This window comes from Myxocyprinus asiaticus, chromosome 18 (assembly GCF_019703515.2).
Source record: "Myxocyprinus asiaticus isolate MX2 ecotype Aquarium Trade chromosome 18, UBuf_Myxa_2, whole genome shotgun sequence".
NCBI classification, from domain to species: Eukaryota; Metazoa; Chordata; class Actinopteri; order Cypriniformes; family Catostomidae; genus Myxocyprinus; species Myxocyprinus asiaticus.
The window spans coordinates 16,489,712-16,517,408 of record NC_059361.1 but is presented as its reverse complement, the minus strand read 5'-3'; the positions used below and the strand labels follow the sequence as shown (position 1 = coordinate 16,517,408).

Sequence of the window (27,697 nt, the reverse complement as noted above, 5' to 3'; positions counted from 1 at the left end):
ATCACAGTACATAATGGCAAAGTTTTAGTGTGTATGTGTGTGTGAACATCTCCATTGATTCTTTTGTGTGTCTCAGAGTCATAAACTGGCTGAGAAATGGCAGACAATACATCCAGCTTCACAGAGTCATGTATTTTGGCTAAGATACTAAAAAAAAAAAAAAAAAAAAAAAAAAATGACTGAAAAAAAGGTCAAAATGATATTTTATTTCAAAGGGCTTTTATTGAAGGTACTTTACCCATTAGGTGTTTTTTGGTATTTTGCTCTGGCCTAAAAATAATAATGAAACACTTTAAAAATACAGAAAATCAAGCCAAAACTTGAGGCTAAAATTGCAAATATTTCCACAGCTACAGTAAACTTTCCTGGAGAACTGACATAAGCAGGAACAAATGTGATCCATACAGCACAGAATATGAGCATACTGAATTGAAGTTATCAAACTGAAGTTATCTGGCAGCTTTCGGGCCAGAAAAGCTAAAACAAAGCAAAGGAAAGCTAGGGGGCCTATATAACCCAGTACGGCCCAGAAACCATTAGCTGAGCCCAAATTGCATTCTAGTACGATCTTTTCTTTGTAGTGTTGCATATTTTTGTATGGAAAAGTAGGGGATATTCTTAACCAAAGCACACAGATAACAACCTGCAAAAGAGTGAAACCAAGAACACTGAGTCTCTGTTGAGGAGGCCCAAACCATTTCATGACATTACTTCCAGGAAGTGTAGCCTTGAAGGCCATTAACACCACTATTGTTTTCCCCAGCACACAGGAGATACAGAGGACAAAAGTGATCCCAAACGCTGTGTGACGCAACATTCAGGACCACTCAGTGGGCCGACCAATGAAAGTAAGTGAACAGAGAAAACACAGAGTCAGTGAGAAGAGCAGCAGGAAGCTCAGTTCTGAGTTGTTGGCTCTAACTATTGGTGAAGTCCTGTTTTTGTAGAACACTAAAGCCATGATCAAAGCCACTAAAGAGCCAGCAATAGAGAAAGCAGCCAGGATGATTCCGAGGATCTCATCCCAGGACAGAAACTCCACTGGTTTAGGAAGGCACTTATCATTATCTTTATTGGGCCAGTACTCAGGTGGGCATCTGTGACAATCTAAAGAATCTGAAACATGAAGAATTTGTGCTAATTTCAACCATTCATGAACCACAGAAACAATGAAGGACAACTGAAACAGGTTTATAGAACACACTGTGTTTTAGAATGAGCAACTCAGTGGATAAAGCCAGTTTCTCCTGTTTGGAGCATTACATATGGGACAAACTGATAAACTGCCTATTGTAACTATGATGTGTAGGTTTGGGAATTGAGAACCAGTTCTTATTCAGAACCAGTTGCATTACAATTAATAATCTTCAATTAAAAAATTAATATACAACACATCTTTCCATCACATTTAGATTTACATTTATGCATTTGGCATATGATTTTTTACAAAGCAAATTATAATGCTGTGGCGAGCAGGGCAGGGTTGAGCGGCGTCTGGGCAGAGCGAGGCCGGGAAGATAAGTGGTGAATGAGCTCCACCTGTGTGCCACACCAGTCTCGCATTCCAGTGAGGGGCGGCAGGAGTATTTGAGGAGTGGAGACAGTGGCAGATGAGAGGGAGAGATGAACAGAGCTGACTGTGTGTGTGTTGACGTGTCAGTGTGAGACCACTGCTGAAAAGCGAGCCTTCGGTGTATTTGGTTTTGTATTGCTGAAAAGCAGTGCGTTATGTGTGACACTGAAAAGCGTAGTACTGTGGTGTATAATTAAAGTCTCACATGGATTGTCAAGCCAGTCCCAGCTTCCTCGTTTGCCATCATTGAGTTGTTACAAATGCATTCATGGTATACATTTCTATCAGTTTTTTGTTTGTTTTGTGGGAATTGAACCCATGATCAGGCATTGCTAGTGCTATGGTCTACCAGTTGAGTTACAGGAACCCGTCATATTGTCTGATTTATCCAAAAGAATCAGCTTATAAGTGTCATTCATTCATGAAAAGGACTTCATTGTTTGCACTGTATATTTGATGTTGCATGCAAATAATATAGTAGTCTACTCATAAACAAAGGACCAGTTCTTTTTTATAAATCAGTCAAAAGAAGAAAGAATGAAGCCTTTATTATTATCATACATTATACATTTTTCATATATACAGTGAAATTTCATTGTTTTCACATATCCCAGCTAAGCTGGGGTCAGAGTGCAGGGTCAGCCATCTAAAGATATGTTAGAAAATTTTTTATTGTTTTTATTAAGCATTTTTGTTTAGAATACTGTAGTAGTTAGGATCAATTATATTGTGCTTCTTCGAAAGTATTATCATTAATGGAATCTTTAAGTGGAATCGGAATCAGATGTTTAATAATGTTTATGATTCCTATCCCTAATGATGTGATACATAAGATTATGTCCAAACACATTACCTGTCTCATTGCTGATCTCTCCTTCAGCACAGTTAATGCAGTCATAACAGCAGACAGGTTTTTTTTTTTTTTGTACAGCTTTCCTAGTGCCTGGGTCACAGCTCGCACTGCACACGGACACAGGTACCTGGAAGTGACAGGTATTCACAATCACATAGAATAAAACAAAACCTTATATATACTGAAAAAGTGGTAACCCGCAATTGTTACCTCAATGATCTACAGTATTTCTACTTGATCTAACCTATACAAATTACTATAGTTGAATCTGATGGGCTGATTTAGTCATATTTAATAACATTTTTTACTTGAATAAAACCAGTTAATTTTGATGTTACCACATAAAGCACTTTTTTTTACACTCACCGAGCACTTTATTAGGAAGACCTGTACACCTACTTATTTACGATATATTATCTAATCAGTCAATCATGTGGTAGCAGTGCAATACATAAAATCATGCAGATACGGGTCAGGATCTTCAGTTAATATTCACGTCAACCATCAAATGCGATCTTATTGATTTCGACTGGGGCATGATTGTTAGTGACAAACGGGCTGGTTTGAGTATTTCTGTAACTGCTGATCTCCTGGGATTATAATGCACAAAAGTCTCTAGAGTTTAGCAAAACTAAGATGAATCGTAAGATGGATTCTACGATATAATTAGGCTTATGATGCTTTTGGGAAACGAGGCCCAGACTGGTTCAAGCTGACAAAAAGGCTACGGTAACTCAGATAACCACTCTGTACAATTGTGGTGAGTAGAATAGCATCTCAGAATGCATAACATGCAGTGTTGGGGAAGCTACTTTGAAACTGTAGTTTGACAAGATACAAGCTACTCATAATTTTAAGTAGTTAAGCTACAGTCAAGCTACTCTTTTGAAAAAGTAGTTAGCTACACTACAAGTTACTATCAAAAAGTAGCTAGCTACACTGAAGCTACTTAATGAGACAATATTTTTTTTTAATGTTACTAACAAACCAATAATATTAATAACAAAATTTACACTAATGACATTTATTAATTAATGTATTAATTAAATACATTTAAGGTGTTTAAATATATTAAATGTATTTAAAACATTTAATGAATAGTTACATTAAAACAGTTAATAATGGCCATAAAATAAAATACAACAGTATAAAATAAAAACAAAAAGATCACACGCCATTAAAAAATATTTTTTATACTATACTTAACACTTTTCAGTCCTGTTGTGGCCAGGTGTAGCCTACTTACCAAAATTTTTATGACAAACTCTCCTTGGGCTGGCATTTTTTGTTTGTGTCACATAATATTTAGTGTGGATAATATGTGAATAAAGACTCAGGGCTTGTTTCTCCCCTCACCTGGGTTCATGCTCATTGTATTTTCTGACTTTTTTTGCCATTGACATGCAAGTGCCAGCTTTACAGGTCACATACAGATGTTGCTCTACAAATATTTGTTCGCTTTGTTCAGGTCCAAAAAAATTGCTTTTTTTACAAGATTGTTGCATAATAATACATGCCATAAAAGATTTCTTTTACCGATCATTTTATTTATTTTACATTAAAATAATAGTTAATTAAATGCTAAGAAATGGAGAAATCAAATAGTTGTGCATGATAGTAATTATTACAATAATACGTATATACTGTATATTTATAAATATTATAATAATAATTCACTCGCTGCTCCCAATAACGCACAGATGATGAGAAGTGAAATAAACATATTTAGAACAGAAACAAAATCCCTCAAAAGGCAATAATAACTTTTTGAATTGTTTTATTTAAAATAGTAAAGGTAAATATGCTGTTGTGTGATTTATTAAGAACAAAGTTTCTGAAACATTCTTTGTTACGTAGAAGAATAAAATGGTGTCCTTTTATCATTTTCAGATTTACCTGCCCCTGTACATCTTGTAAAGGTAAACAAACTGTGGTTGCTCGTTTTATATAACCATCAGACAATCTCATCCAAGTGAGCTGTAATAAGCTCTCAGTAGATGGTGGTAATTCACTATTTTTGCTTGTGATCTGCCATTACAAAAGAAGAAGACGACTCTGCCTGATTCTGATCAGCAGACAGAAATATGCTGCCAGATCGTCAGACGTTTTGCCGGTAAAAGTTTGGCTTCTACGCAATAAGGAAGGATTATTAGTTATAATCTGACCAACATGATGTAGCGTTTGGTCACGCTACACCGCTACTTGCTGGAAAAAGTAGTTCGCTACTGGAAAAGCTACTCTGTTTTAAAAGCAGCTGAGCTACTGGAAAAGCTACTGAAAAATGTAGTTAAGTTAGTAGCGTCTCTACATGTACTTAGCTACTCCCCAATACTGATAACATGTCAAACATTGAGGCAGATGGGCTACAACAGCAGAAGACCACGTCTGCACTTTATAAAGACCATAGTGTTCCTAATAAAGTGCTCAGTGAAAGTAGGTTACTTGATGAATTTATTTTTTTTACAGTATACCTTTTCACTACCATCATTCCAAATGACAACTCTGCTTAGACTGAATTCTTGGCCTTTAGGCTGGGATGCATCATAGAGACCCACTGTTAAAAATTGAATTAAACCATCTTTCAGAGGCTGCCAGTTCACAAGTTCATAGATGGCCACAGGATCCCCATTGGCATCAAATGAAACAGAATAATTATTTCTAGTGAAGTTCACTCGCTTTAGCGGATCAAAAACCTAAATGACAGATAGTAAAATACCGTTATGTTGGTTCGTGTTACTGAAATATTATTTGCTGAATAATCAATGCTGAAATGTGTGCCTATTTAAACAACATTTTACAGTTCACAGAAACTACAAAAATGTTCCAAATATATTAAATCTCATTTGTAAATAATCATTCATGGCCAACAAGGGAAATTTTAGCACCTGTTCTGGAGAGAGGTCAAGTAGAAAGTTACGCAGACCCGGGATAACCGAGCGCTGAACTGCAAAGCCCAGAGCACTTCTGTGCCAATTAGCCAAAAAGGGCTCATGTCACCCCACTCTTGATTTCACTCCACTGGCTGTCAGTAGCTGCCTGCATCAAATTCAAGGGTATGACTCTAGCCCTCAGGAAAGCCAATGGAACAGCACCCTCTTACTTCAAATCACTCCTCCAGGTCTATGTCCCAACTCGCTCTCTTCGGTCAATGAACGAGCGGCACCTGGTGGTCCCATCGCAAAGAGGCACAAAGTCCATTTCACGATCATTCACTTTCTCTGTTCCACTGTGGTGGAATGAGCTTCCAACTTCCACACAATCTGCTGATACCATCTCAGCACTCAAGAACCAGCTGAGAACACACTTGTTCCACAAGCACTTAACCAATCCACACTAAATGCACTTACTGTTTAACAATAAAAATACATAAAAAAATAAAAATATTCCTTGTCTGTCTCTTTCTTCTGCTACCGCATCTTTACTACTCCAGCCACTGTGAAAACTTGGCAGTGTGATACTGCATATATATATTGTTGACATTTGTATGACAAATTGTTTATGTTCCTTATTTGTAAATTGCTTTGGATGAAAGCATCTACTAAATAACAAAATGTAATTATAAATGTAAATGTAAGGAGCACAAGTAGCAACAGAAGCAACAAGTGAGCATATGGGATATACGGTATACCTGCTTCAACTTTCTTTGACCTAATCAAGGGCTATTTGAAGGTGCCTCTCACTCACATAGCAATGAATGAAAACAGTCCCAGTGGTATTGTTTTTGTCTTGTTCTTGGATGAGGCACCTGCCACCTTCAAGTAAAAATACGTATTTCATACGTATTTGTTCCCTTTAATAATTAAACTGAACGACTATGGCATGCAAAAAAAGAATTTATGCACTCACTGAGCACTTCACTGAGCACTTGGATTTCACCGGGTGCTGGGCTATATTGGATTGCTTTCTTGTATGTGTTTAACCCTTGCCTTCCTTGGACGTAAACTTCCAGATACATTTAATGAAACTAAGCTCATCACCTTTAGTATCCTCATCTTTTTTGCAGTGTGGCTCTCCTATATACCAGCATTTAGCAGCTCACCAGGGAAGTAAACAGTGTCTGTTGAGATATTTGCCATACTTGCTTCCACTTATGGACTTCTGTTTTGTATTTTTGTACCTAAATGTTACATACTTCTGTAAAGGCCTGATTTAAACACTAAGAAGGGAATGACTGGAAAAACGACAAAATTATTATTATTATTATTTTTATCATATTCCTGTACATACTGTAATATTGTCCCTGTCATCAATATTTGTCATATTATTTTATGACTGATTGATCATTGTTCTATTCTTTATAAATCTACTTGTGGAATAAAATGATTTTGTTAGTTTTACTTCTGGATCAAACGAATGCAATTATATTGTCAGTCGTGTGACAATAATTTATATTTAAATGTTGGCAAGGAAAAAGCCAGTTTAAATAATAAACATTGCCTTATAATTGCTTTGCATTTATTTTAAAGAACAAAGTACACAAGTTGCCATATGTGCACCTTTAATTAACAGGATTTTCCAAAATTAAAATAAATAAAATACAAAATAAATAAATAACAAAAATGTATACAATTCATGAACACTTATTAATGCATAACATACTGTATATTTCTATATTATGTATTTTTTTCCAACATATTTGCAGATAAAGCCCAAAAAGGAGAAAAAAAAAACCCAGTAAAACACAAAGTTGCATTAAAGTCACATAATATAATATCCGATATTACTGTAGGTAGTGTACAGCTCCAGTTATTGTGTCTCAGAGTGCTATAAAATCATAAACTGGCAGAAAAATGGCAGAGGTGCCATCCAGCTTCACAGAGTCATGTAATTCTGCTAAGAAATTTCAAAGTGAAAATTAATTTCAGGGGGCTTTTGAAGGTACTTTACCCATTAGGTGTTTTTTGGTATTTTGCTCTGGCCTAAAAATAATAATGAAACACTTAGGAGCAAAGATACAGAAAATCAAGCCAAAACTTGAGGCTAAAATTGCAAATATCTCCACTGCTACAGTAAATTTTCCAGGAGAACTGACATAAGCAGGCACAAAAGTGATCCATACAGCACAGAATATGAGCATACTGAATGTGATGAATTTAGCCTCATTGAAGTTATCTGGCAGCTTTCGGGCCAGAAAAGCTAAAACAAAGCAAAGGAAAGCTAGGAGGCCTATATAACCCAGTACGGCCCAGAAACCAATACCTGAGCCCAAACTACATTCTAGTACGATCTTTTCTTTGTAGTGTTGCATATTGTTGTATGGAACAGGAGGGGATATTTTTAACCAAAGCACACAGATAACAACCTGCACAAGAGTGAAACCAAGAACACTGAGTCTCTGCTGAGGAGGCCCAAACCATTTCATGACATTACTTCCAGGAAGTGTAGCCTTGAAGGCCATTAACACCACTATTGTTTTCCCCAGCACACAGGAGATACAGAGGACAAAAGTGATCCCAAACGCTGTGTGACGCAACATACAAGACCACTCAGTGGGCCGACCAATGAAAGTAAGTGAACAGAGAAAACACAGAGTCAGTGAGAAGAGCAGCAGGAAGCTCAGTTCTGAGTTGTTGGCTCTAACTATTGGTGAAGTCCTGTTTTTGTAGAACACTAAAGCCATGATCAAAGCCACTAAAGAGCCAGCAATAGAGAAAGCAGCCAGGGTGATTCCGAGGATCTCATCCCAGGACAGAAACTCCACTGGTTTAGGAAGGCACTTATCATTATCTTTATTGGGCCAGTACTCAGGTGAGCATCTGTGACAATCTAAAGAATCTGAAACATGAAGAATTTGTGCTTATTTCAACCATTTATGATTTATGACAAAATGGAGTAATACAGGTTAAAAGACCACACTGTGTTTTAGAATGACCAGCTCAGTGGGTGAAGTAATTTTTTCCTGTTTGGAGCAATACATACAGGACACACTGGCAAACTGCCTATGGTAACTATGATGTGTAGGTTTGGGAATATAAACAAAATATAGTGAATGGTATAACAGTAGTTAGGATCAATTATATTGTGCTTCTTTGAAAGTATTATCATTAATTTAATATTTAAGTGGAATCGGAAACAGAATTGTTCAAATGCTCACGATTCCCATCCCTAATGATGTGATACATAAGCATATGTCCAAACACATTACCTGTCTCATTGCTGATCTCTCCTTCAGCACAGTTAATACAGTCATAACAGCAGACAGGTTTTCCTTTTTGTACAGCTTTCCTAGTGCCTGGGTCACAGCTCGCACTGCACACGGACACAGGTACCTGGAAGTGACAGGTATTCACAATCACATAGAATAAAACAAAACCTTATATATACTGAAAAAGTGGTAACCCGCAATTGTTACCTCAATGATCTACAGTATTTCTACTTGTTCTAACCTATACAAATGACTTTAGTTGAACCTGATGGGCTGATTTAGCCATTTTTAATAAAATTTTTGACTGAATAAAACCAGTTAATTTAGATGTTACCACATAAAGCACTTTTTTTTACACTCACCGAGCACTTTATTAGGAAGACCTGTACACCTATTTATTTATGTGATTATCTAATCAGTCAATCGTGTGGCAGCAGTGCAATACATAAAATCATGCAGATACAGATCAGGACCTTCAGTTATTGTTCACATCAACCAACAGAATGGGGAACAAATGCGATCTCAGTGATTTCGATCGTGGCATGATTGTTGTGCCAGTTGGGCTGGTTTGAGTAATTCTGTAACTGCTGATCTCCTGGGATTGTAATGCACAAAAGTCTCTAGAGTTTAGCAAAACTAAGATGAATTGTAAGATGGATTCTACGATATAATTAGGCTTATGATGCTTTTGGGAAACGAGGCCCAGACTGGTTCAAGCTGACAAAAAGGCTACGGTAACTCAGATAACCACTCTGTACAATTATGGTGAGCAGAATAGCATTCCATAATGCACAACATGTCAAACCTTGAGGCAGATGGGCTACAACAGCAGAAGAACACATCAGGCACTGTAGCAGCCAATAATGTAATAACTACCATTAATGTAAAAACTGCCAATAATGTAATACATTTTCCATTGTTAATGTAATAAAAGTAAATAATGTAATAACTTACCAATAATGTAATAACATTTCTAAACCAATAATGTAATAACTTTTTGCCCATAATGTAATAAGTTCTTACATTATTGGCTGGCTATTACATTAATGAATTTGTTAATAAAATAATAATAAAATAATGTATTACATTATTGGCAGTTATTACATTAATGGTAGTTATTACATTATTGGCTGCTACAGGCAATTTTTAAAGACCATAGTGTTCCTAATAAAGTGCTCAGTGAAAGTAGGTTACTTGATGAAACATTTTTTACAGTATACCTTTTCACTGCCATCATTCCAAATGACAGCTCTGCTTAGACTGAATTCTTGGCCTTTAGGCTGGGATGCATCATAGAGACCCACTGTAACAAATTGAATTGAACCATCTTTCTGAGGCTGCCAGTTCACAAGTTCATAGATGGCCACAGGATCCCCATTGGCATCAAATGAAACAGAATAATTATTTCTAGTGAAGTTCACTCGCTTAAGCTGATCAAAAACCTAAAAGATAGATATACAGTAAGAAATCGTTATGTTGGCTCCTGTTACTGGAATACTATTTGCTAAATAATCAATGCTGAAATGTGTGCCTATTTAAACACCATTTTACAGTTCACAGAAACTACAATTTTTTTTCCAAATATATCAAATCTCATTTGTAAATAATCATTCATGGCCTTTAATTATTCAATGATTAGAAAACGTACCTGTCGGGGCTCAACTTTAATGTTTTTGTCACATTGCTTGTCGGTACAGAGAGTGCCATGAATGGCATGCGCTATAGCATATGTGGCTTTGTATACCAAGTTAGTGATTCGTAACTGGGACGTGTCTGTGTACGGGTTCTTTAATGCACGCAGGTCTTCTGTGCCATCACATGCTGGCAGACCAGATGGAGAACCTGTCTGTCGTCTAAAACTACATCTAAATGACCTCTCCCAAAATTCCGTCAACAATGGAGATTTCAGCACTTGTTCTCGAGAGAGGTCAAGTAGAAAGTTACGCAGACCCGGGATAACCGAGCGCTGAACTGCAAAGCCCACAGCACCGATACACATATTAAACCGCAGCATTTCTGAGTCTGTAACCCACCCCTCACTGCCAATCCACTGCAGCGGTGGAGGAGGCTGCTGGCTCAGTTCTTCTAAGAGAAGTCTCATGTCACCCTCGGCTAGAAAAGCAACTACTACACGAGCCGTTGACCTGCGGATAACATCTGCGACTCTCTTGAGTTTACTGCGGGGCTGCATCCTGTAGTAGGCCTCCGAATACTCCACACAGATTCCCTCTTCCTCCGCAGCTTTCAGGAATGATGCCATGCCATAGTTCCCGTAGTCTGAATCACTGCGCACAGCCCCGATCCACGTCCATCCAAAGTGCCTGACCATCCGTGCCAAAGCGGCCGCTTGATGGTGATCGCTGGGGATGGTCCTGAAGAAAGTAGGATACTGCCGTTTATCACTGAGACACGCACACGTTGCAAAATGACTAACCTGTAATGCACCAAGAAGGGAAGGAGAAAAAAAAAAGAAAAAAAAAAGTCAGTAACCAGACAAAACATTATAGATTTAATTAAGCGGATCACACATTTTTTTTAAGATCCGTTCACTCAAAACGACTTCTTACGTTTCGCATGCACGTTTATTATAATTATTATTATTTATATATTTTTTATTACCGTTCTCTATAGACAACGGTCCACTATATATATATATATATATATATATATATATATATATATATATACAAACTTGCATGAAACTGACAAATTGGGCAGGCACCTGTGGAATCCCAAAAGGACTCTGAAGTCTTGACATGCTTATTGACGGTGTGGAACCAGAATCTCCCACTACTGCTGTAACAGCAGCAGAATTTTCACAGAAACCAGTGTCATTAAATATGAGGTCTTGCCCGTTGGCAAACTGAAAAGTTGCTTTTATTGCCATGGGCACAGAGGCACAGGAGTCATATATACTGTAGCCTAAAGTGATGCCCGGTAAGAGGTCGGAGCTGTTGTTGATCTCTTGGGTGGCGAACTCCAAGGCACGAGCAAAGCGCAGCTCTTTGAAGTCCATGCTGTTGAGTTACAGACAATAAAAAACTACATTATAACATTATTATAACATTTTTCACAAATAAATAAATAAATAAATAAATAAAAAATAAAAAAAATAAAAAAATAAAAAAACAAGTTATGGTTTACATATCTGATTAACTCTGGCTCATTTATGCGAAACAAGCAAAAATACAATTATGAACATAATTTCGGAACAGTCAATATCAGTCTTCACTCCTCTATTAAACGCTAACCTGCCACTGCACTCTAGTAGCTGTGGCCGGCGAGTGTAGGTGTGATTCTCTATCTTCATTGAGTAATGAATTGTGAAAACCCCTCCAATAATAAAGTCTCCATCCATGAAGAAAGCAGGAGGTTGAGGGTCTCCTTGCAGAATGCAGGTGACTGGATCAACTCCGCACACACTGGTAATGCAGAGTACTGCCACTGCCAATAAAAGATTTACACGCATTTCTCCTGCTAAACTAGCAAGCACTCCAAATTTTAGACAAGCATTAGGCCTTGTTTAAATACCCATCATAGCCACTAATGTTGTTAATGTTGCACACTGCAACTGGAAAAACAAAGAGGGTGGGGCTAATATTTCATATACTTTATGTCAGTCATAAGGACAGTATGTGTCTCCAGTATATCATAAAGTTTCAAAACACCAAAACCAGGACCCGCCTTCTTTAAGGTCACCCACCCCCTACCAACCACAAGAGATATGTCACAAGGAAAGCATATTTATTTTATATATTCTTTAACTCCCCCTTCCTGCTTATTTTGCAAGTGATTTTGCAATCCAATTCAGACATTAATTATATTCCAGGGACACAAACATATAAAGCATTCTACATTTCAAGTACAAAAAAAAATAAATAAAGTATTTCAAGGAAACGTAAAATGTATGATAAGTTAATGCAAAATCATTGTAGATTCAAGAAGCCAAGTAAATAATAATAATAATAATAAACATATTACATTATTATAGACTAATAGCTGGAATTCAAACATACATTTTTAATGACACTGTTGCAAGCATATAAAAATTTTTAATATATACACTATATTGCCAAAAGTATTCGCTCATCTGCCTTTAGACACATATGAACTTAAGTGACATCCCATTCTTAATCCACAGGGTTTAATATGATGTCGGCCCACCCTTTGCAGCTATAACAGCTTCAACTCTTCTGGGAAGGCTTTCCACAAGGTTTAGGAGTGTGTTTATGGGAATTTTTGACCATTCTTCCAGAAGCGCATTTGTGAGGTCAGACACTGATGTTGGACGAGAAGGCCTGGCTCGCAGTCTTCGCTCTAATTCATCCCAAAGGTGCTCTGTCGGGTTGAGGTCAGAACTCTGTGCAGGCCAGTCAAGTTCTTCCACACCAAACTTGCTCATCCATGTCTTTATGGACCTTGCTTTGTGCACTGGTGCGCAGTCATGTTGGAACAGGAAGGGGCCATCCCCAAACTGTTCCCACAAAGTTGGGAGCATAGAATTGTCCAAAATCTCTTGGTATGCTGAAGCATTCAGAGTTCCTTTCACTGGAACTAAGGGGCCAAGCCCAGCTCCTGAAAAACAACCCCACACCATAATCCCCCCTCCACCAAACTTCACAGTTGGCACAATGCAGTCAGACAAGTACCGTTCTCCTGGCACCCGCCAAACCCAGACTCGTCCATCAGATTGCCAGATGGAGAAGCATGATTCGTCACTCCAGAGAACGCGTCTCCACTGCACTAGAGTCCAGTGGCGGCGTGCTTTACACCACTGCATCCGACGCTTTGCATTGCACTTGGTGATGTATGGCTTGGATGCAGCTGCTCGGCCATTGAAACTCATTCCATGAAGCTCTCTACGCACTGTTCTTGAGCTAATCTGAAGGCCACATGAACTTTGGAGGTCTGTAGCGATTATGCGCCTCAGCATCCGCTGACCATTTTACGTGGCCTACCACTATGTGGCTGAGTTGCTGTCATTCCCAATCGCTTCCACTTTGTTATAATACCACTGACAGTTGACTGTGGAATATTTAGTAGCGAGGAAATTTCACGACTGGACTTGTTGCACAGGTGGCATCCTATCACAGTACCATGCTGGAATTCACTGAGCTCCTGAGAGCGGCCCATTCTTTCACAAATGTTTGTAGAAGCAGTCTGCATGCCTAGGTGCTTCATTTTATACACCTGTGGCCATGGAAGTGATTGGAACACCTGAATTCAATTATTAGGATGGGTGAGCGAATACTTTTGGCAATATAGTGTATATATATAAACAAACAAACAAACAAACAACAACAACAACAACAACAACAACAACAACAACAACAACAACAACAACAACAAAAAGAAACCCAGATAGGACATACAGTATACTTACTTCATGAACAATCTCCTAGACCTCACAGGGGATACCCTGGATAAGGTGTCCCTCAAGGTTTTCCTTACCTGTCATTTTGACAACCCCACCATCTCAGCTCGTATCTCTGCCTGCCTCACCTTCAGCAAAACCTGGCCAAAACAGAACTCCTCGTGATTCCAGCCAACCCGTCTATTAATCACAACCTCTCTATTCATCTTGGTTCAACTATTCTAACGCCAACGAGGACAACCTGCGAGTGGTGGTGGATGATCAGCTTAACTTCACTGCCAACGTCTCATCACCCAGCCGGTCTTGCAGGTACACACTTTACAACATCAGGAAAATCAGACCTTTCCTGTCTGAATATTCTACGCAGCTCCTGATCCAAGCTCTGGTAATTTCAAGACTAGACTACTGTAATGCCCTGTTGGCCGGTCTCCCAGCTAACATGATGAAGACACTGCAGATGGTCCAGAATGCTGCAGCGCATCTGGTCTTCAATCAGCCTAAGAGTGCTCATGTCACCCCACTCTTGATTTCACTCCACTAGCTGCCAGTAGCTACCTACATCAAATTCAAGGCTATGACTCTGGCCTTCAGGACAGCTAATGGAACAGCACCATCTTACTTCAAATCACTCCTCCAGGTCTATGTCCCAACTCGCTCTCTTCGGTCAATGAACGAGCGACGCCTGGTGGTCCCATCGCAAAGAGACACAAAGTCCATTTCACCATCATTCACTTTCTCTGTTCCACTGTGGTGGAATGAGCTTCCAACCTCCACACAATCTGCTGATACCATCTCAGCATTCAAGAACCAGCTGAGAACACACCTGTTCCACGAGCACTTAACCAATCTACACTAAATGCACTTACTGTTTAACAATAAAAAAATAAAATAAAATAAAAATATTCCTTGTCTCTTTCTTCTGCGCCAGCATATTTACTACTCCAGCCACTGTGAAAACTTGACAGTGCGATACTGTAGATATTGTTGACTTTTGTATGACAAATTGCTTATGTTCCTCATTTGTAAATTGCTTTGGATGAAAGCATCTACTAAATAACTAAATGTAAGTGTAAATGTAAATGTAAGGAGCACAAGTAGCAACTAAAACAACTATGGGATATACTGTATACCTGCTTCAGCTTCCTTTGACCTAATCAAGGGCTATTTGAAGGTGCCTCTCACTCACACAGCAATGGATGAAAACAGTCCCAGTGGTATTATTTTTGTCTTGTTCTTGGATGAGGCACCTGCCACCTTCAAGAAAAAATATGTATTTCAAACATATTTGTTCCCTTTGATAATTAAATTAAATTAAATGTCTATTGCATGCAAAAAAAGAATATATGCACTCACTGAGCACTTCATTAGGAAAACCTGTACACCTACTTATTCATGCAATTATCTAATCAGCCAATCGTGTGGCAGCAGTGCAAAGCATAAAATCATGCAGATACCCGTCAGGAATTCAAATAATGTTCACATCAACCATCAGAATGGGGAAAAAATTTGATCTCAGTGATTTCGACCGTGGCATGATTGTTGGTACCAGATGGGCTTGTTTGCATTTTTCTGTAACTACTGATCTCCTGGGATTTTCATGCACAACAGTCTCTAGAGCTTACTCAGAATGGTGCTAAAAACAAAAAAACATTCAGTGAGCGGCAGTTCTGCGGACAGAAATGCCTTGTTGATGAGAGAGGTCAACAGAGAATGGCCAGACTGGTTCAAGCTTGCAGAAAAGCTACGGTAACTCAGATAACCACTCTGTACTATTGTAATGAGCATAATAGCGTCTCAGAATGCACAACACTTTGAACCTTGAGGCAGATGGGCTACAACAGCAGAAGACCAGGTCGGGCACTTTATTAAGATCATATGTTCCTAATAAAGTGCTCAGTGAGTGTATATAAAGATGTGTGGCCGCTTGGATTTTACCGGGTGCTGAGCTATATTGGATTGCTTTCTTGTATGTGTTTAGCCCTTGCCTTCCTTGGATGGAAACTTCCAGATACATTTAATGAAACTAAGCTCATCACCTTTAGCATCCTCATCTTTTTTGCAGTGTGGCTCTCCTATATACCAGCATTTAGCAGCTCACCAGGGAAGTAAACAGTGTCTGTTGAGATATTTGCTATTCTTGTGGCCACTTATGGACTTCTGTTTTGTATTTTTGTACCTTAATGTTACATACTTCTGTTAAGGCCTGATTTAAACCCTAAGAAGGGATTGAATGGAAAAAAAACAACAAAATGAGCTTTTTTTAATCAAATTCTTGTACTGTAATACTGTCCCTGTCAACTGGTAGCTTTTTTCATCAATATATGTCATATGATTTTATGATTGATTGATCATTGTTATATTCGTTATAAATCTACTTATAGTGTAAAATAATTTAGCTTGTTTTATTTCGGGATCAAACAAATTCAATTTTTTTTGTCAGTCAGTTGACAATAATTAATATTTAAATATACCCATGTTGACATGAATAAAGAACACAAAGTTTATTTAAATAATAAACACAACCTTTAAGGTTCTTTGCATTTTATTTTAAAGAATGAAACACGCAAGTTGCCATAGGTGCACCTTAAATTAACAGAATTTGCTAAAAAAAAAAAAAAAAAAAAAAGAAAAAGCTATAATAAAATATATACAATTCATGCACACTTATGAATGCATAACATACTAGATATTTTTATCTTATGTATGTTTCCCAACATATTTGCAGATAAAGTACAGATATAAAAACAAACAGTAAAACACAAAGTTGCATTCAAATCACAATGTAATATCCAATATTACTGTAGGTAGTGTACAGCTCCAGTTATTGTGTCTCAGAGTGCTATAAAATCATAAACTGGCAGAAAAATGGCAGAGGTGCCATCCAGCTTCACAGAGTCATGTAATTCTGCTAAGAAATTTCAAAGTGAAAATTAATTTCAGGGGTTTTTTGAAGGTACTTTACCCATTAGGTGTTTTTTGGTATTTTGCTCTGGCCTAAAAATAATAATGAAACACTTCGGAGCAAAGATACAGAAAATCAAGCCAAAACTTGAGGCTAAAATTGCAAATATCTCCACGGCTACAGTAAATTTTCCAGGAGAACTGACATAAGCAGGCACAAAAGTAATCCAAACAGCACAGAATATGAGCATACTGAATGTGATGAATTTAGCCTCATTGAAGTTATCTGGCAGCTTTCGGGCCAGAAAAGCTAAAACAAAGCAAAGGAAAGCTAGGAGGCCTATATAACCCAGTACGGCCCAGAAACCAATACCTGAGCCCAAACTACATTCTAGTATGATCTTTTCTTTATAGTGTTGCATATTGTTGTATGGAAAAGGAGGGGATATTCTTAACCAAAGCACACAGATGAGAACCTGCACAAGAGTGAAACCAAGAACACTGAGTCTCTGCTGAGGAGGTCCAAACAATTTCATGACATTACTTCCAGGAAGTGTAGCCTTGAAGGCCATTAACACCACTATTGTTTTCCCTAGAACACAGGAGATACAGAGGACAAAAGTGATCCCAAATGCTGCGTGACGCAACATACAAGACCACTCAGTGGGCCGACCAATGAAAGTAAGTGAACAGAGAAAACACAGAGTCAGTGAGAAGAGCAGTAGGAAGCTCAGTTCTGAGTTGTTGGCTCTAACTATTGGTGAAGTCCTGTTTTTGTAGAACACTAAAGCCATGATCAAAGCCACTAAAGAGCCAGCAATAGAGAAAGCAGCCAGGATGATTCCGAGGATCTCATCCCAGGACAGAAACTCCACTGGTTTAGGAAGGCACTTATCATTATCTTTATTGGGCCAGTACTCAGGTGGGCATCTGTGACAATCTAAAGAATCTGAAACATGAAGAATTTGTGCTTATTTCAACCATTTATGATTTATGACAAAATGGAGTAATACAGGTTAAAAGACCACACTGTGTTTTAGAATGAGCAACTCAGTGGATAAAGTAATTTTTTCCTGTTTGGAGCAATACATACAGGACACACTGGCAAACTGCCTATGGTAACTATAATGTGTAAGTTTGGGAATTGAGAATCAGTTATTATCCAGAACCAGTACAGTGAAGGACCTTCATTAAATTTGGTTCCGTTAATTGAACATCTGAATTCTTTCACCATTGTGGACAGAACACAATCTTAAAATACTCATGTCACAGCAAAAATGTTTTGCTGTACCTGAGTTGTGAGCTTGCCTTTTAAATGAAAAGTGATGGGACAGCAAGACCGGTTGGAGGAAATTTATAAACAAAAACAAAATCAGTCAAAACAACTTACAACCAAATGGTCTTAAACGGCTCACTCACTCATTGAATAAGTTAGCTACTGAATTAACACCTAAGAATATGTAAGCAAAAAATAGTATTTTTTTAAATTTAGTATTTTGTTTAGAACACTGTACAGTATCTATAAACACAATGTAGTTAGTAGTTAGGATTAATTATATGGTGCTTCCTCGAAAGTACTATCATTGATGGAATCTTTAAGTGGAATCGGAATCAGAAGTTTAATAATGTTTATGATTCCTATCCCTAATGATGTGATACATAAGAATATGTCTAAACACATTACCTGTCTCATTGCTGATCTCTCCTTCAGCACAGTTAATGCAGTCATAACAGCAGACAGGTTTTCCTTTTTGTACAGCTTTCCTAGTGCCTGGGTCACAGCTCGCACTGCACACGGACGCAGGTACCTGGAAGTGACAGGTATTCACAATCAGATAGAATAGAACAAAACCTTATATATATATATATATATATATATATATATATATAACTTTTGCTGGTGTAATCTAGTCTGACAGGCTGATTTAGTCAGATTTAATAACATTTTACACTTAATAATAATAATAATAATAATAATAATAATAATAATAATACAGTTCATTTAGATCACATGAAGCAAATTTTTTAGGTTACATGATGAAACATTTTTTACAGTATACCTTTTCACTGCCATCATTCCAAATGACAGCTCTGCTCAGACTGAATTCTTGGCCTTTAGGCTGGGATGCATCATAGAGACCCACTGTTACAAATTGAATTGAACCATCTTTCTGAGGCTGCCAGTTCACAAGTTCATAGATGGCCACAGGATCCCCATTGGCATCAAATGAAACAGAATAATTATTTCTAGTGAAGTTCACTCGCTTAAGCTGATCAAAAACCTAAAAGATAGATATAAGAAATTCAGTTATGTCGAAATCGTTATGTTTCTGAAATATTATTTAAATAACCAATGCTGAAATACTTGGTGTGCCTGTTTGTACAAAAATGTACAGTTCACATAAACTACAAGAATGTTCCAAATATTTTCAAATATATTAAATCTCATTTGTAAATAATCATTCATGGCCTTTAATTATTCAATGATTAGAAAACGTACCTGTCGGGGCTCAACTTTAATGTTTTTGTCACATTGCTTGTCGGTACAGAGAGTGCCATGAATGGCATGCGCTATAGCATATGTGGCTTTGTAGACCATATTAGTGATTCGTAACTGGGACGTGTCTGTGTACGGGTTCTTTAATGCACGCAGGTCTTCTGTGCCATCACATGCTGGCAGACCAGATGGAGAACCTGTCTGTCGTCTAAAACTACAGCTAAATGAGCTCTCCCAAAATTCCGTCAACAATGGAAATTTCAGCACCTGTTCTGGAGAGAGGTCAAGTAGAAAGTTACGCAGACCCGGGATAACCGAGCGCTGAACTGCAAAGCCCACAGCACCGATACACATATTAAACCGCAGCAGCTCTGTCTCTGTTACCCACGCCTCACTGCCAATCCACTGCAGCGGTGGAGGAGGCTGCTGGCTCAGTTCTTCTAAGAGAAGTCTCATGTCACCCAGGGCCAGAAAAGCAACTACTACACGAGCCGTTGACCTGCGGATAACATCTGCGACTCTCTTGAGTTTACTGCGGGGCTGCGTCCTGTAGTAGGCCTCCGAATACTCCACGCAGATTCCCTCTTCCTCCGCAGCTTTCAGGAATGATGTCATGCCATTGTTCCCGTAGTCTGAATCACTGCGCACAGCCCCGATCCACGTCCATCCAAAGTGCCTGACCATCCGTGCCAAAGCGGCCGCTTGATGGTGATCGCTGGGGATGGTCCTGAAGAAAGTAGGATACTGCTGTTTATCACTGAGACAAGCACATGTTGCGTAATGACTCACCTGTAATGCACCAAGAAGGGAAGGAGAGCAAAAAAATGTCAGTAACCAGAAAACATCAATGTTATAGATTTCATTACGCGGAACACACATTTTAAGTGTCCTTTCACTCAAAACGCATTCTTCCCTTTGCCTGCACTTATTTATTTATGTATTATTATTTTTTATTTTTACCTAAGCTAGAGTAGATTTACCTATCTGGCCCTTACGGCACGTCATGGCGCATCTTGTGCCACGAGCTCCGCGTAAGAGGCCGTGCCAAGTAAAAACATTTCAAATGAACAATAATAATAATAATTGTCGTCATATACATTAAAATAATAATATTAATATTTTTTCCATTCCGTTACGCTGCGTCACCCCCGTCCTGTGTGAACGCCCCCTAACTCTATAACACAAGCGCTCTTAAACTTTTCTCTCATCTGTGTTTTAGCAACTGCTTTTGTGCCAGTGTTTTCAACAAAGAATTATGGATAACTAAACAATAATCGCTATGGATAATATGCTTATTTATTTAAAACAAATACATGAAATTTTCATATTAAGCAGGCACCTGTGGAATTCCAAAAGGACTGACAAGTCTTGAAATGCTTATAGTTGGTGTGGAGCCAGATTCTGCGACTACTGCTGTAACAGCAGCAGAATTTGCACAGGAACCAGTGTCATTAAATATGAGGTCTTGCCCGTTGGCAAGCTGAAACGCTACTTTTATTGCCATGGGCACAGAGGCACAGGAGTCATATATACTGTAGCCTAAAGTGATGCCCGGTAAGAGGTCGGAGCTGTTGTTGATCTCTTGGGTGGCGAACTCCAAGGCACGAGCAAAGCGCAGCTCTCTGAAATCCATGCTGTTGAGTTACAGACAATAAAAACTACATTATAATATTATTATAACATTATTTGAAAAATAAAATAAAGACTTAGTAATGGTTTTATATATTTGATTAGCTCCTTTTTGCGGAATAGCAAAACGACAATAACGAACATAATTTTGTCACAATCAATATTAATCAACAGTGCTTTGTAACGGATTGTAATCTTCTAATAAACGCTAACCTGCCACTGCACTCTAGTAGCTGTGGCCTTCTAGTGTAGGTGTGTTTCTCTGTCCTCAGATAGTTATGAATGGAGAAAACCCCTCCAATAATAAAGTCTCCTTTCTTGAAGAGAGCAGGAGGTTGGGGGTCTCCTTGCAGTATGCAGGTTATTTGATCACCTCCACACACACTGGTAATGCAGAGTACTGCCACTGCCAATAAAAGATTTACATGCATTTCTCCCGCTAGGCCAGCAAGCACTCCAAATGTCAGGTGTGCATTAGGCCTTGTTTAAATAGCCACTACTGTTGTCAATGTTATAACTCTGCAAATGAGAAAAAAACAAAACAAAAAAAAACAACAAAAAAAACAAGAGGGTGTGACTAATATTTCATATCTGTCAGTCATAAGAACAGAGTGTGTCTCAAGTGTATCATAAAGTTTCAAAACACCAAAACCAGGACCCGCCTTCTTTAAGGTCACTCACCCCCTGCCAACCACAAGAGATATGTGTCACAATGAAGACATATTTATATTGGCCTATATATTTAACCTCCTTCCCTGCTTATTTAGCAAAAGATTGTTTTATCCCATTCAGATGCAAATCATATTCCAGGGACACAAAAATATGGCGCATTCTACTCAAAATTCGAATGTCCCCATAATGGATATTAGTTCTGAATGGTAGCAACATCCAGATAATTATACTGTTCATATGTATTTGAAGTTATTTATATAAAATGTAAAATAAATTGTAAGATTTTGAAAAGGCAAGTGAATAAAAAATAATGAATATTAAATACAAGTATTTACAGAGTAATAGCTGGAATTCAAATATTAATTTTGAATGTCACTGTTGCAAGCATATAAAGCTTCTTAAAATGTAATATAGTATATAACAACCCGATCTCACGAAAATTCATTCATATTTTATGAGTTGGCTATTTTGCATGATTTCGTATGATTTCATTCCTATGAATTCCTACTATTTCATCATGTGCAAATACCCAGATGTGTAATGCAGAAATAAGTGCGAGTTCCGCACGCGCGGTGTCAAGGAAATGCTTATTAATATTATGCCCTTACCAAACCCCTTATCTAAACCTAACCGATCAGTAGAGTGTGTAAACATGACAGGAAGCTGTTGTGTGTGACTGACTGAAGCAAGTAATTGTCCTATATTAGATGAAAACGATGTCCAGCGACATCATTGGCTGCAGTGAAAGTCGTACGAATTTATACGAGTGCAGTCATATGAATCCTTACGATTTCGCTGTGAGAGTGTGCTGTCATATAACACATAGGACAGGATACTCACTACATTGACAATCCTATAGAATTCAGAAGAGACCCTGGATAAGGTGTCCCTCAAGGAGCAGCTGACCCCTATCCACAAGCAGCAACTGAAAGAATGTATGGAATACTGGATATCTTCACAGAGAAACCCATATAGACAACCGAAATACACCATGAGATTGTTATCCCCCCAGGGTCTTTGTCAGTTTACCTGCTGAATGGCTTGCAGATAGCCTGTTTAGGAAGAGATCTAGTGGATCTTTTGGATTTGCAATGACTTGTCTAAGTAAAACCTGCTTTAAATTATTTTGACCTAGCCAAGGTCTATTAGCATGTGCCTTTCACTCACACAGCAAGAGATAAAAACAGTCCCAGTGGCATTAGCTGTTTTGGTCTTGGATAGGCCATCTGCCACCTTCCAGGAAAACAAAAGGACATGATCCTTTGTCTCAACACGCCAGAGGCATCATGCCCATTCCAAATGTTTGAGCCAAGTGGATTTTTAATGTATTATTTTAACTTTCAAAAAGTATTTCAAACGTATTTGTTCCTTTTGAATAATTAAATACAATTATTACTAAATGCAAAAACAAATATTTCTTTTCAGTCCAATTGAGTCATATGTTCCACTATAGGCGGCATCCCATGGGTGATCAGAAGTTCTGCCTTTCTTTTTTTTTTTTTTTTTTTTTAATGTGGTGGGGCATGGGGTGGCTCAATCTAACCCTTAAAAAATTACATGACACCCCTGTAACAAGCAGTGTGAGGTGGCTTAATGTCTAGTGCACTCTGTAAGCCACCATTTACAGGTGCATCTCAATAAATTAGAATGTCATGGAAAAGTTCATTTATTTCAGTAATTCAACTCAAATTGTGAAACTCGTGCATTAAATAAATTCAATGCACACAGACTGAAGTAGTTTAAGTCTTTGGTTCTTTTAATTGTGATGAGTTTGGCTCACATTTAACAAAAACCCACCAATTCACTATCTCAAAAAATTAGAATACATCATAAGACCAATAAAAAAAACATTTTTAGTGAATTGTTGGCCTTCTGGAAAGTATGTTCATTTACTGTATATGTACTCAATACTTGGTAGGGGCTCCTTTTGCTTTAATTACTGCCTCAATTCGGCGTGGCATGGAGGTGATCAGTTTGTGGCACTGCTGAGGTGGTATGGAAGCCCAGGTTTCTTTGACAGTGGCCTTCAGCTCATCTGCATTTTTTGGTCTCTTGTTTCTCATTTTCCTCTTGACAATACCCCATAGATCCTCTATGGGGTTCAGGTCTGGTGAGTTTGCTGGCCAGACAAGCACACCAACACCATGGTCATTTAACCAACTTTTGGTGCTTTTGGCAGTGTGGGCAGGTGCCAAATCCTGCTGGAAAATGAAATCAGCATCTTTAAAAAGCTGGTCAGCAGAAGGAAGCATGAAGTGCTCCAAAATTTCTTGGTAAACGGGTGTATTGACTTTGGTTTTCAAAAAACACAATGGACCAACACCAGCAGATGACATTGCACCACAAATCATCACAGACTGTGGAAACTTAACACTGGACTTCAAGCAACTTGGGCTATGAGCTTCTCCACCCTTCCTCCAGACTCTAGGACCTTGGTTTCCAAATGAAATACAAAACTTGCTCTCATCTGAAAAGAGGACTTTGGACCACTGGGCAACAGTCCAGTTCTTCTTCTCCTTAGCACAGGTAAGACGCCTCTGACGTTGTCTGTGGTTCAGGAGTGACTTAACAAGAGGAATACGACAACTGTAGCCAAATTCCTTGACATGTCTGTGTGTGGTGGCTCTTGATGCCTTGACCCCAGCCTCAGTCCATTCCTTGTGAAGTTCACCCAAATTCTTGAATCGATTTGGCTTGACAATCATAAGGCTGCGGTTCTCTCGGTTGGTTGTGCATCTTTCTCTTCCACACTTTTTCCTTCCACTCAACTTTCTGTTAACATGCTTGGATACAGCACTCTGTGAACAGCCAGCTTCTTTGGCAATGAATGTTTGTGGCTTACCCTCCTTGTGAAGGGTGTCAATTATTGATCTGTCAGATCAGCAGTCTTCCCCATGATTGTGTAGCCTAGTGAACCAAACTGAGAGACCATTTTGAAGGCTCAGGAAAACTTTGCAGGTGTTTTGAGTTGATTAGCTGATTGGCATGTCACCATATTCGAATTTTTTGAGATAGTGAATTGGTGGGTTTTTGTTAAATGTGAGCCAAAATCATCACAATTAAAAGAACCAAAGACTTAAACTACTTCAGTCTGTGTGCATTGAATTTATTTAATACACGAGTTTCACAATTTGAGTTGAATTACTGAAATAAATGAACTTTTCCACGACATTCTAATTTATTGAGATGCACCTGTATTTTAAACATTCAAAGCAGAAAAGGGAGCCTTAATGCATAAAAGCTGTGTTGATAGTTAGCAGTTCCTGAATGAAGCCACATTGCATAACACGTTTATGGCACAGTCTCTTTGCAATTTACTGATCTGAGAATCTTTGTACCCACACTGATAAACTGTAGAAATAATTGTGGGGTTTTTTTTTTATTTTATTCCATCTCCCATCTCATGTACTGTTATAGTCATATTTCTTAAAGGAATATTACAGGTTCAATATACATTTAGCTCAATCGACAACATTTGTGGGATAATGTTGATTACCACCAAAAAATATTTTGAATCGGCCCTTCTTTTCTTAAAAAAAAAAAAAAGGTTCTAGTGAGGCAATTACAATGGAAGTGAATGGAGCCAGTTTTTGGAGGATTTAAGGAAGAAATGTGAAGCATATAATTTTATAAAAGCACGTATTAATTCTTCTGTTAAAACTTATGAATTATTTGAGCTGTAAAGTTGTTTAAATTTACATTTCTACAGTCGTTTTAGGGTTTGTTGACATTACAATATCATGGCAATAAATTGGCTACAACTTTACACTGTTTGTCTTTTAGCTATACTTTTGAAACTGTGAGTATTTTAACGTTTACAGATTGGCCCCATTCACTTCCATTGTTAAGTGCTTCACTGTAACACAGATTTTTGCTTTTAAAAGAAGGGACGAGTCAAAATAAATTTGTGATAATCAGTATTATACTACAAATGCTGTCGATTGAGTTTAACTTGTATTGAACCCGGAATATTCCTTTAACTACTAAAATTATTGTGATAGACCCCTCAAGGAAGATGGTAGATGGAAAGACTTTATTTTTTAAACTGACATGGCATTGTTCTTTGCCTGCTTGACATGACACAATTATATTCTTATTAGTGAAGTATATGTTGCACAACTATCTTATCACATAACTGGAGTATATGGACTTTTTCATTTCTGAATCAAGCTTTATTTTATTGCCTGATGTTTAATAATAATTTAATACTTAATATGTTACATGAATTAATAGTATAACATTACTATCAAGTTCGGTTGAAGAGAGGGCGAGGACTCGTAGAAAGTGAGATGATGGGCTTTATTTTAATAAAAAAACAAAATAAACATAACAAACAGAAACAACCCCGAAGGGGAAAACACCAAAGTCCAGGGCAGAACACTACAGGACAGACTGAGTTCGATGCTCCGGGCTGGAACCGACACACAGGGCAGGACAGGAACCGACACACAGGAGAACCTAACAAGGTGATAAACTGGCACAAGACAAAAAACACAATGGGTTGAGCACATGGACAACGATGACTTCATTGCCATGTGCTTTTTCTGTCTGGTCTGTTGTGTTTGTTGTGAGCACATGGTTCTTGTTAAGTTGTTTGCCATGTGCTCTCCTGTCTCTCGTCCTGACCCCACCCCCTTGTTACCTCATTATTAGTTCATTTGCTTCACCTGCTTTCCTGAATTAAAGAGTCTGATTGAAGAGTTTGAAAGAGCACACAGATGAAATTGCATCTGGACAAATGTCAATGTCAGCGTGCATGTACATTTAATGAGGATCTTCAAAAAGAGTTTACATTTCTAAAAAAGGAGTCGCAGACAGAGCCTGAGGTGAAGTGTTGTGTGAGATTTGTGGAGCTTGCATTTCCATCACCTATGGAGGCCACACCGACATCGTGCGGCATGTTCATACAAAAAAGCATGTGGATGCTGCTAAAAGTAAGTGTGCCACACCAAGTGTCAGCAATTTTTTTTGTGAAACAATGTTCAGATTCTGACAAGGTGCACACAAGTAAAGGACTTTTTGCTTTTCATCCTGTGATAGCTTTGCACATTCATGACCTGAGAAAAGTCTTGCAGGCCAGGCTGGTTAGATGACCTGGTTGAAACTGGTGACATGTGAGTGGATGATTTATTTTGTGCAGTGAGAATTTTATTCAGCATTGGTGGATTACCTCCAAAATTGGAGCTGCTCATTGGAGAACACAGAAAAAATTGAGTGGGCCCTACTGAGAGACATCCCAGAGTGGAAAGACATTCAGAGCATCTTCGAACACTTATACTCTAGAATCCCCACTCTCAATTTGATTGACAAAACCACACTCCTTGATGAGTGGGCTTGCTCGAAAAACATTGTCACTCGTCGCACCACTGAGTGGAACATGAACAAGTTGGCCGTGTCTGAGAGATAGACAGATGTTTTTTGTGAGCTGGAGAGCAAGACCATGAACTTTGGAGTCTTAGCCAAGGTCACAGAGTTTGTTTTATGCCTGCCTAGGACATCTGCATCTGTGGAGCGTGTTCTCATTAATGAACGCAGCATGGACACCGGATAAATCTTGACTCAGTGTAACAGTCATGAAGGCAATGCTTTTCGTACGTCTTAATTTTGGACTGGACTGCTCCGCATTTTACGATAAACTCTTGAAAGACAAGCGTACACTTAAGAAGAATTGCTGCCAGTGAAAAGTACAAGGTGACAACAGTTACAGATGCAGATGCACTCTCTACTTCACATTGATCTGCGCCTACGTAAGGATATGTCAATTTCATTTTTGCTGAGAGGGGGCTGTCCCATTTTCCAAAAGCAAGAATCTGGTCACTCTACTTCCTGGATGTGTAGCCTTGAAGGCCATTAACACCACTATTGTTTTCCCTAGAACACAGGAAATGCAAAGGACAAATGTGATCCCAAACACTGTGTGATGCAACATACAGGACCACTCAGTGGGCCAACCAATGGAAGTAAGTGAACAGAAAACACAGAGTCAGTGAGAAGAGCAGCAGAAAGCTCAGCTCTGAATTGTTGGCTCTAACTATGGGAGAGGTCCTGTTTTT

The 27,697-nt window shown here is 38.3% G+C and overlaps 1 protein-coding gene across 1 annotated transcript; it reads right to left on the bottom strand.

Annotated features, from left to right (window-relative positions):
- Positions 1 to 234: 234 nt before the first annotated feature.
- Positions 235 to 21,403, bottom strand: LOC127455852 (extracellular calcium-sensing receptor-like). The gene is made up of 8 exons (XM_051723994.1): positions 21,186 to 21,403; positions 20,683 to 20,977; positions 19,347 to 20,132; positions 18,907 to 19,128; positions 18,531 to 18,654; positions 17,323 to 17,795; positions 524 to 643; positions 235 to 270 (listed from the first exon to the last, which is right to left on the bottom strand). The coding sequence occupies exons 1-8, from the start codon at positions 21,401 to 21,403 to the stop codon at positions 235 to 237; spliced, it is 2,274 nt and encodes a 757-aa protein (XP_051579954.1).
- Between the last annotated feature and the right edge of the window lie 6,294 nt (positions 21,404 to 27,697).

Coding starts and splice junctions, on each gene's coding strand:
- LOC127455852 (XM_051723994.1), bottom strand. CDS start 21,403: ATGCATGTAAATCTTTTATTGGCAGTGGCAGTACTCTGCATTACCAGT. Junction 644..17,322: donor TTGGTTTCACTCTTGTGCAG/GTTCTCATCTGT, acceptor ACTCTTTTGCAG/GTTGTTATCTGTGTGCTTTG. Junction 271..523: donor CAGCTAATGGTTTCTGGGCC/GTACTGGGTTAT, acceptor TATTATTTTTAG/GCCAGAGCAAAATACCAAAA.